The sequence below is a fragment of the Eschscholzia californica genome, unplaced genomic scaffold (genome assembly GCF_041429995.1).
Source record: "Eschscholzia californica isolate CP2 unplaced genomic scaffold, dmEscCali1.0.p SCAF_3, whole genome shotgun sequence".
NCBI lineage: Eukaryota > Viridiplantae > Streptophyta > Magnoliopsida > Ranunculales > Papaveraceae > Eschscholzia > Eschscholzia californica.
Genome location: NW_028238420.1, coordinates 14,396,436 through 14,407,320, shown reverse-complemented (window position 1 = coordinate 14,407,320; position 10,885 = coordinate 14,396,436). Strand labels below are relative to the sequence as shown.

At 34.5% G+C, this 10,885-nt stretch overlaps 1 protein-coding gene across 1 annotated transcript; it reads left to right on the top strand.

Annotated features, from left to right (window-relative positions):
* Positions 1-585: 585 nt before the first annotated feature.
* LOC147548592 (uncharacterized) lies at positions 586-1,419 on the top strand. The gene has a single exon (XM_086669788.1). It carries the CDS (start codon positions 771-773, stop codon positions 1,281-1,283), a length of 513 nt encoding a protein of 170 aa, XP_086525914.1. The 5' UTR covers positions 586-770; the 3' UTR covers positions 1,284-1,419.
* The last annotated feature ends 9,466 nt before the right edge of the window (positions 1,420-10,885 follow it).

Sequence of the window (10,885 nt, the reverse complement as noted above, 5' to 3'; positions counted from 1 at the left end):
CTAGTCCCATTTCTTTCTCTTCATGACACACTTTGCATTTAAAGGTATGTAACTCTCATGAAGTTTTTAGAGGAGAGAAATAAAAATGACGTATCATCCATTGTAAACAATGTGATTTTATCACTTATTAATAGAAATGGTTCCCTTGACTTCAAATCCAAAAAAAAAAAAAAGAGAGAGAGAAAGAGGCTCCAAGAATTTAGAGGCTCCCTGCCTGTGTGGACGTCCCTACTGTGGACTACCATGTGTCACCCATAAATCTTGCCCTTACTGCCCCACCCAACCCCCATGAAATACACCACATACACACATTATTATTGATATTAAAGGAGAAGTGGACACACAAGAGAAAAGAGGGAACTAAATGATGAATCCAAAAGTTAAGTACAGGAAGTGGTGCAATTATTAAATCCTTAGAATTTTCCCTAAGCAACAAATAAATGAAGAAATTTCTCTTTTTTCTTTTCTCATATTCTTCTTCTTTTTTTCTTTTTATTGTTCTCTCTTTTCTCCCCTTAAAAAAAGAGAGAGAAAAAGTATATATAGAATTAACATTTCTTAACCAAAGTTCTATGTGTTTGATTCCCAATCTCAATTTTCACACATATAGAGAATAAAAAAGAGAGAGAGTTCTCTTTGTGTCTCTCTCTTAAATATATCTTCTACTACCCTTCTTTCTCTCTCTCTAAAATAAAATTTTCTCTCTCTCTAGAACTCTTTAACTATCTATGAGAGAGTAAGAGGTGGGAAGGGAAAAAAAAAGTTAAAGAATGAACACTATTAGGTGTTGTATCTCTTGCATTCTTCCTTGTGGGGCATTAGATGTTATAAGAATTGTTCATTCAAATGGTAAAGTTGAAGAAATCAGTGGAACATTAAGAGCAAGTGAAATTATGAAAGCAAATCCAAAACATGTATTAAAAAAACCATCTTCATCTTTATCAAATGATGGTGATTGTGTCATTCAAAAAATTGTAATTGTTCCACCTGATGCTGAATTACAAAAAGGGAAAATTTATTTCTTAGTTCCTCAACCAAATTCACCACTTAATCAACAAAAGAAGAAGAATACTTCATCAACCAAGCGAACGACGAAGAAGAAAGTAACTACAGAGGAGAATTCAGTCACTATGAATGATAAAGTTTTGATTTCGGATCGATATTTGAAGGAAATTTTATCAGAGAATAAAGTTTTGAATAATCAAAGAGGTCGAAGACGAGGAAGAATTGGTGTTTGGAGACCTCATCTTGAAAGTATTTCAGAAATTCCAATCGATCAATAATATCGAAATGATTTCGATCTCTTTTTCTTTTTTGTATGGGTGAAGAATTGAATAGATGAATACCCATTTTCATTTGATGAATTTGACCTGATTTTTGTATATAAATCATAAAATCAATGAAGTTTAATTGTTTCAATTTTGGGGTGGTTGTTTTTTCTTATTTCATTTCATGTTTACTTGATCCAATAAAGAGAGTGAATATTTTATAATGAATATAATAATTCTGGGTTTTATTCTTCAATTTTTTATGTAACTTGTGACAAATTAATTCATTTTGCTTAAGTATAAATTTTCTTGAATAGTTGCAGAAGTTCAGGGTCTTCTGTTCTTCATTATGAAATCATTGCAGACGGGGCCGGAACCTTTGTGTGAAGAAGTTAGTGTGAATATATATTCTACTAAATGCATTAGTGGTTGGACACCAACTCTCCAACACGGAGGTCTCAGGTTTCATTTTGCTCAAGTATAAATTTTCTTGAATACAATAATATGTATTGAACTTGGCTTTTAGACCCTTTAGGTTGGCCTCTAAGAGCAAATGTATATGGTCCGTAAGACGCAGATTTGGCAGGTATAGTGCATAGAGGCCGGTTTTAACGAAATAAGTTAAGATAAAAATGACAATGAGTGAAACCTAGGAAAGATTTCATAATTATTATTCAGATAAAAAGTATATAAAGAACAAAATATCATTTTTGTAATTGATTCTTTAACTTTTTCTTCTTTTAGCATTAACCCCTATTGCTTAGCTCTTATGCTATCATACCCTTGTGTTCTTTTTGTTTCCTTTGATGATACTTTTTGTTATGGTATTATTTTTCTCTCAAAAAAAAAACTTTTTTTCTTTTAGTTTTAAATACATATAATTTTTCATTAAATCGGATTTCGGTAAAACTTATACATTTGAAAATATTTTTCATTAGCTTTCTAACAAGATCCACTTTCAATACCTCATTTTCGTTAAAAAAAAACTTAGAAAAAAAAGACATTTTTCCCATTATCTATAACTGCATTTGCATTCTTGTAAATTGCAAATGCGGCTGCAAAATGTAAATTGGAAACTTGATTTCCAAGCTTTGCAGAATGTAATCTCGGGTTGCAGATCTTGCAAACTCAATTTGCAAAGTTTGCAAATCGAGAAAAAAAAAAACCGAAGTTTCTTTTTGTTCAAATCCGAAAAAATTCTTCTTCATCATCATCAAATAAATTAGGATTTTAGATTTGGTGGCATATCAACATCAAATTCATCATCATCAAATTTAGGGTTTCGACTTTTCATTTGGTAACTTCTACCTAATAGAAATCGAATTATCATCATCAAAACCCCTAATAATTCTTGATATGAAATCAACAAAGTATAAAATAAATCAACACTCAAAATACATAGGATTAAGCAATAACCCACATCTTACTTGGATTTTGAAGTTGAAACTGCTAATTTTCAAATTCCAACATTAAGTCAGCAACTCAAGATTATATGTTGTTTACCAAAACCCAAAAATTAAATAAGATTCACTAAAAAGTTTAAAATATGAAAATATATAAAAACTATATTTGAACCAGATCCAGCACAAGCTCTCTAAATGGAAAGCTTCTCTTCTCTCTCAAGCTGGCCGCTCTATTGTGATCTCCACAATAGCTGCGGTTGTTCCCCGATACCAAATGCAATGCTTTGCTATCCCGAAGGGCGTAAGCAGACGCATTGAGGCCCTTCAAAGGGCTTTCTGGTGGGGAAAATTCAAATCCATACATACTATTAACTGGTCTGCTATTTGTCTCCCCAAAAATCTTGACGGCCTTGGCTTTCGCCTCCCGGAACTCGACAACCAAGCTTTCCTCAGCAAATTAGTTTGGCGTCTCTTTAAAAACCCAGATTCACCTTGGGCCAAAATTCTTAATGCTAAATACTTTAATAAAGAGCAATTCCCTAAAGAAGCAAAAAATCACCATTCCTGGCTTTGGAAATCCATATCCAAACATATTAGTAAAGTGTCCGAACTAGTCTTCTGGGATGTCAATAAAGGTACTAATATTAATATTTGGCATGACTACTGGATTCCTAATCATCCCCCTCCGCTGACCAACGATAATAATTGTCAGCTCACTGTTGTGGCACAACTTATTAACAATAACCATTGGAATACGAATATTTTATCTCAATACTTTAATGCTAATGTATGTAATGCAATTTTGAGTATTAATCTGCAGGCACATCAGATGGATATAGCTAGATGGTCATTAACCAAATCGGGAAACTTCACTATCAAATTCATGTATAACTATTTACGCTCTTAGAGAAACCAACATGAAACAAAGGAATGGAAATTTATATGGGATATGCCTGTTATTCCTAGAATTAAATTATTTGTTTGGAAATGTTGTACCAATAGCCTACCAGTCCGGGACAAAATAGGAAAGTACATTAGAGGATTATACGAATGTGAATATTGTAATGATAGGGAGACTATGAACCATGTTCTTCTTCATTGTGATTTTGCTAAATCAGTATGGTTCTTATTTAATATTATTTCAGAACATATTAATATCTTGCAGGAATGGATTATCTCTTGGAAGGACATAGACGAAGACTCCCAGGTCCTTTTTCAACCGTATTGTGGCATATATGGAAGGCAAGATGTGATAAATGTCTCTCCCATATCAATACTACTTATGAGATGATGATAACCAGGATTAGGGGTTCCCCAACACTTACCAAGATACATCAAATCATTGAGGAGTCTAATGTAACCAGTCATTCATTTCAGCCTTTGACACCTTTTGTCAAGATCAATGTTGATGCTTCTTTCATAGCCGTGACCGAAAATGTTGGAGTGGTTGTTTCATGCAGGACGAGCATTCAGTGTTTGTAGCAACTGCAGCTTATTATATTAGGGGTCAGAATGCGGAAGAATGTGAATGTTGGGCAATCATTAAGGCGTCGCAGTGGGCCAAATTCAATAGCATCCTTGCATTCGAATTGAGAGTGATAATCTCAACATTATTCGGAGAATACGTCAGGAAGAATCGACGATCTATTGGCAATCAGAAAATCTTATGCAGATCATTTACCAGCTGGCGAATGAATTAGTAGAAGTGGTATTCTCATTTATCCCGAGGGAGAGTGACACCAGGGCAGATCAGTTAGCTAAATGGGGACGAACGCATGAAGGAGACTGGATGTTGCTCTCGGAACAGGCATATCGGGAGGCTTTTCTTTCTTTTAGTTCTTAATATTTTCTTGTTTTCTCAACAAATATATACATATATATATATACATATATATATATATATATATATATATATATAACTATGTTATTTTTTTAACGAGAAAACTAACATTTAATTATATTTAAATAACAAGGAATGTTTCGTGAAAACTTAAAAAATTAATGGAGATTTTCCACAATCTTCACCCCTAGCTAATACCCAATCGATTCAGCCTCTTTCAAAAATTTTGTATGCTTAACCTAAGGAGTAACTGAACTTCAAATTACTAAATTACCCCTAATTTTTGTCCAAAAGAAAATTGAAATTTTCGACGGCCAGTTGCCTAGTTTGTACTCTTATTGGGTCCACCCTTGATTACAAAAGCAGTAGTTTCGAGAGAAAGATAGGGGGGTTTGTATTCTTTTTGTGAGTGAAACTATGGAAGTTTAATTGCTGGAAGAAGTCGTTTTGTTGTTAACGTGATACATCATAAATTAAGTAAATATAGACATTTTGGTCGGTAAAGGCTATATAATCTTCATCACTAAATATATCTTGGACCCTACAAGCCATATAAAGACCCTTAAAACCATCTGTTATTCTCACCCTTGAATTGACTAGAGTCAACGACTCTGACCGCGTGCCTACAGTAAAATGTGGTGTGCCTATCGAGGCACCCTTTTGTTATTACATTTCAAAGGTAAGTCGATAAATGATATATTTCCACTTCCACCGTTAAATGAATATGCGACCTTCATATTGTTGTAGTAGATGCACAACCAACTTATCAAATAGTTGTTTGCGCGACCCTTAACTTCTCTCACAAGTACTTTGGACATTAAATTTGTTTAATGTACTTGGGGCATGAAAAAAATTCCAACGAGCGTAGGGTCCATTAACACATCCAAAACAGATATTCAAATGAATCTTAAAAGTAAATAGGAATCAAGCATTTCGGATGAACGGTCAACTTCTGCCCATTTGTTTAAGCTCAATGGACCATGTTATCGTCTTCCTATTCTCACAAAAAACTTAGCCTTTCACATCCCATCTCATTAAGAGATAATGTCTTCCAACCAATCCTTGGATAAAAACCTTTCTTCTCTTACAAAAACTCTTATCTCTCCCTTAAAAATGTCTCGCTCTCTCTTTCCCCACTTTTTCTAAAACCATTCATGAAGTCGGTGAAATCGTGCAAGTCTGATCGGAAAAACCAACTCTGAGCTTAAAAAGTCTAAGGTCCAAGGATGTACTTCAGTCCATAAATTTTGTCTAATTTAGTCGAGATCTTCATATCAGAAAGGTTAAACCATCAAGGTCGAGCATCAACAACGATGAACAAAGTCTGTGTATATTCAACGATTGTTGCAGCGTTCAGAACAGATGTTTAAATAACTAAAATAGAAATAGAATACAGCGATAAACCAAAGTTAAATTTCTTATTTATAATTAAAGATTCTATTACAGGAAAAATTACAGACCCATAAAATAGAGTTGCTGGGGTTCAAAGCCTAATTACAGAAGAAATTACAGAGTATAAAAAAGAGAAGCGAAGAAGAAAATACAAAATATATTCCCTCGTGCAAGAAGGAATACAGAGGCGGAGGAAACCAAACACCCCTTAGAGAATCAGATGAATTTATCGAAATATCCAAGTGATGAGGATCCTTATCAACAAACCCTCAACGACACATAGTTGTCCTCCAGAACCCACCTCTAATCCTGCCAGGAAAAAAGGAGGAAACAACAAAAAGGAAAAAAAAACAGACAACAAACAAAAGAAAGAGAAAAACAAACAAAAGAAAAAAGAAAAAGAGAGGATAAAAGAGATGAAAAGGCAGAGTTTGGTCCTAAGTTAGCTCTTCAACCACCGCCAGTGTTGCGAAAGTCATGGTTTATAACAGACCAACCCCTCAATGAAAAGGCATGGACTTCGGCAGAAACTACCGTCGGTAGAAAGGCAAGTCATAGGTCCCTACAGAGAATTTCAAATGGAACATAGGTCGCTGCAGCAGTTCTAGAAAAGGTCGTAAGTGCTCGTCCGGTAACAGTCAGAAAAAACCTCGCTAAACGTACGTGAAGAAAATTAAATTCCATTAGGCATGTATGTAAAAATATTTCAAAAAGGAAAGGGAACACCGAGATAAGAGAAACAGTTGCCATTAGAGCAAGAAGGAAAAGATCTAGAAAAGTTAGGACGATGAGTCTTCTGTTCCGAAGCACCCCATTTAATGGAATAATTGTTGCATTAATATGACACGAAAAAAAATCACACACGTTAAGTGCAAGATGATTATGAGGGAGATCTTTAGGTAGCTGCCACGGGAATTTGATCCGTTAGAATGTGGATGGACGTTGGGGTCATGGTGTCAACTAACTCGCCAAGTCCCCGGAGAAGACTGGCCCTAGTAAGCAAAAGGATCAAGGTGAGGATTAAAGATAGGAAGTGTGTCGATCAGGTGTTATGCTCTAAAGAAGAATCCAAAATTGACTCGCGGAGCAATGCATATTGCCCTGTCTAAAGTATGACTTGCCTCTTTCAACTTAAGGTAATTGATAATATGGATTTTTCCTATGACTAACCACGATAGGTTGAGAAGTATCGAGTTGTTCTACTTCGTAGCATCTCTACAATCTTGTAAGAATCGAGTTGGGGGGACTCGTGTTGAACCCAATATCGGTTAGTGTTGACCATAAAAGAAAGTAAACTTATTAAAGGTGGGGCCCGAATCTCTGAATACGCACAAGTGTGCCCTTGACTAAACCAGCGGAGAGGTGGACTTGGAAGAATTTTGCAACCTAAGGTCTAATTGACACGGGAGGTCAGCATGAGTCTCCTAGGCACCTTGAGCTCTGTCAAGAATTAAAGTCCATCAAGAGGGTGGATCCAAGTGAATTTCTTCAACTTGGGTCCTGACATAGGAGGTCTGCAAGAACTATGCTCGACACCTTGACCTTTGTTTTGCTTGAGAAAAATGTCGGTTACGCGGGAGTCTAGATAAAGCGTAATATCTGCCTGCCTTCTCATGAGATACGATCATATTTGCTATGATTAGAAAGATTATATTAACAACACTACCACGTAGCCTCCTTTAAGCCATTGGTTTACCACCACCATGCAAGCATATATATAAATGACACATGTTTGCTCTGAAAAGAGATTTGACGTTTATCTTTTGATTTTATATTTGACTTTCAACCAGCAACACTAAATTGACTTAAGCGTCAGAGTATCTTTTCAGGTACCCCCCCCCCCCCCCCCCCCACTCACACACACCCTTATCTCCTCAATGGCGAAACAGATGAAAAGTAACCCGAAGGTTATAAAATGACTTTCAGAATAATTTCAGGAATTTCAGGGAAACCAATTTCCGACATCATGACTCGCCATCCAAAAACTTAGGTTTCTAGATGAAGGGTCTTTCATCTAAGAATTCTAGACAAAGGATCTCTCCTTCAAATAAGATTTTCAGGCTAAAATACTTTTGTTTCGGCAAAGGCAAAAAGCAAGGGGGATGCCGATAAGAGAAAATGGACAAGGGATCGAGAGAGGGGAGAGAATGGAAGAAGGAAAAGGAGAAATAGGTTCGATTGATAAGATGGTCGGAGAGGATGCCATATAAATTTATGGTTTGGAGGGTTATCGTTAAATCTAATAGGTAGGTGTTTGATTGGAAGCAAAAGACGATATTAATCAAAGAAGAAGCAAAAAACAGAAATCAACTGTCTCATCATTCTAATCTTTTGTCCCACGTTTGAAGATCATTCAAAGCAAAAGACGTAACAAATTGTTTTAAAGCAAAAGACGAAATCAATGTTTCAAAGTAAAAGACGAAGTCAATCAAAGAAAACGACTCAAACAAATACGAGTTTGGTGTGGGTTTTCATTTGTATTAGGTCTGCAGTTTTAGGGAGGTGATGTAGAGGAATTGGCCGAGAAATACATGGATGAAATAGAAGCGGCTAAATTCAAAGGTGACAGACTAAAACGGCCAAAACCGAAGCTACGGGTGTCGGAATTGGACGAAATTTTGAAGGATGGTGCGAAATAGCGTTCCGGTCATTCATTGTCGCTTCGCCACAACGGACCCACTTTGAGGGGCAAATTCCATCGTTTAGGGCCTCAAAACGAACTTTTACTAGTTTTTTTCTATTTTTGGAATTGTTATCAGTTTAGGATTACTACTATTCTAGTATTTTATTTTATTAGGAGTTGCTATTGGAGTTTGACCAAGATTAGGAAACCCTAGGTCTATATAAAGAGGGCTTAGAAGTTGTTTCAGTCATTCATTCAAGTTTATCAATAAAATTCAGTATTTAGTAGTAAATCTTCTTAGTTTCGGTTTAATAGTCTTTAGACGAAGATCTAAGACTCTTTTATTAGTTTTCCGCTGCGTCAGGAGGTTTCACTAAATCTTTGGATTTCTCTTTAAGGCTTCATTTGGAGTTCGTGCAACCAGATCTTTATGCCCTAAAATACTCACTATGTTTTACTTTCCCTTCTTTAGTCACCAATCTTCCATGATTATACAATCTTTTCAAAAACGATACCATATGACATGGTAAATAATTTATTATGTTTTATATGTTTTGGCAACATGAATATGTTTCGAGTCCTCTTTGTAATGGATTGATGAAGGTCATATTTTTGGACCGATAGATGCGGCAAACCGAGTTTAGAAAATTTGGCAAAATCAGTTTACATCTGCAAAGATAGTTTGCCAGATTTGTAAATCCAATTTGTATTTGCAAACCTTTACAAACCCATTTGCAAAAAGAAGATATCGTTCTTTCTTTCTGAAAATATGTGTTGAAAGTGAATCTTGTTACGAAGATAAAAGAAAAATCATTTCTAACTATAAATTTAATCGAAATTCTACATCTAACAAAAATGTTACATATGCTTAAATTTAAAAGAGAAAAATAAAAGAATGAATCACAAAAAAAATGATATTTTAGCTTTCATTTATCTTTTGACCCCATCCATAATTTTGAATATTTTTTGTTTTTTGCTTGTTTTGAATTTATTTTGACGGATTTAGCCATTATCCCTTGTCTTAACTTGTTCACTAAGTGTTTTTTTTTTTTGTTGAAAGATGTTCACTAAGTTGTTAGATGACATTGCTCAACAAAAAAAAAAAGTTGTTAGATGACATTGTTTGGAGCCCAAAGGCACAACTTATGCATAATATGCTATATTTATTGATCAATCCTCAAATTATGTTAACCAAGGTCCTCCTGGTCGTATAGATCGACTTATTTTAACAAAGTAGCTCTGATAAGATCATATTCTTATTATACATAGTTGTGTACAGTTGTAATGATATCATGAATTGACCACAACATTTGGAAAAAAATCTGAATCAAATGATTTGAGGAAAGACCCACTAAATAGATAATGAAGGATAATGTTCATAAAGGTTGATGTACCTAAAGTTCCATCAAAATCCAAAGAAAAAGAATCGGAATAAAAGTAAGATTTATAAGCACATAGAATCTAGTCCATTCTTTACTTATCTACTTCAAAAATAAGCATAAATAGAACACAAGAGTACCTAAAGATTGCCCTCAAAGCTAACAAGTAGCATTCAAAATTTCAGGGTTTTGGCAGTGGGAAAACCTAATTTGGTACTTAACCCTTTGATTTATTGTGTTACAGATAGATAGAACTTAGAAGTAGAGAGAAAATTTATAACTTTATGGTCCCAATCATATTGTTCCAATGAAAAGCAAGCACTAAAAATTGATACCCTTATGTGATGCTATGCTACCAAACTGTCCTTTTCACTTCTTTGTAAACAATAGTTTGATTTTGAGAAAAAAAAATATTGGTGGAAAACTAAACTATTATTCTTCTTTCAACAAAAAAATCAATTAAGAAAACAGATATGCAATAATAATACATATACGTCGATATTTGTTTCATCTACTCTTAAAATTTGAAGTCAATGATTCAATTCAGGGTAAAGTTTATATTTGTTGGATTTTTTTTTTTGAACTGTACGTTGGCCTCGAACCCTTGATCTCTAGGTGGAAGATTATACCTTTTACCACTCCAACCAGAATTGTTGGTTATATTTATTGACTTAGCATTAAAGGGCATAAATGTTGAACGAAATAGAGAAAACACCTTCTAATACACAAAAAGAAATTATTATTCAAAGAAAAAGACTTATTTGCAGCACTATAAAAGCTTCACATATGACATAATAATAAATAGATTTTAATTAATGTATTGCATCAAATCACCAACAATCAATATTGATTTTTGGACATTTAATTTAGAATGGAGAAGATTTTGTAAAGATCCAATGTTTAGCTTCAAGAACCACTAACTTTATCTTAATCCGAGCAAAAGTAGTTACCCAAGTAAAGTTGGGGCAAAACATGTTTCT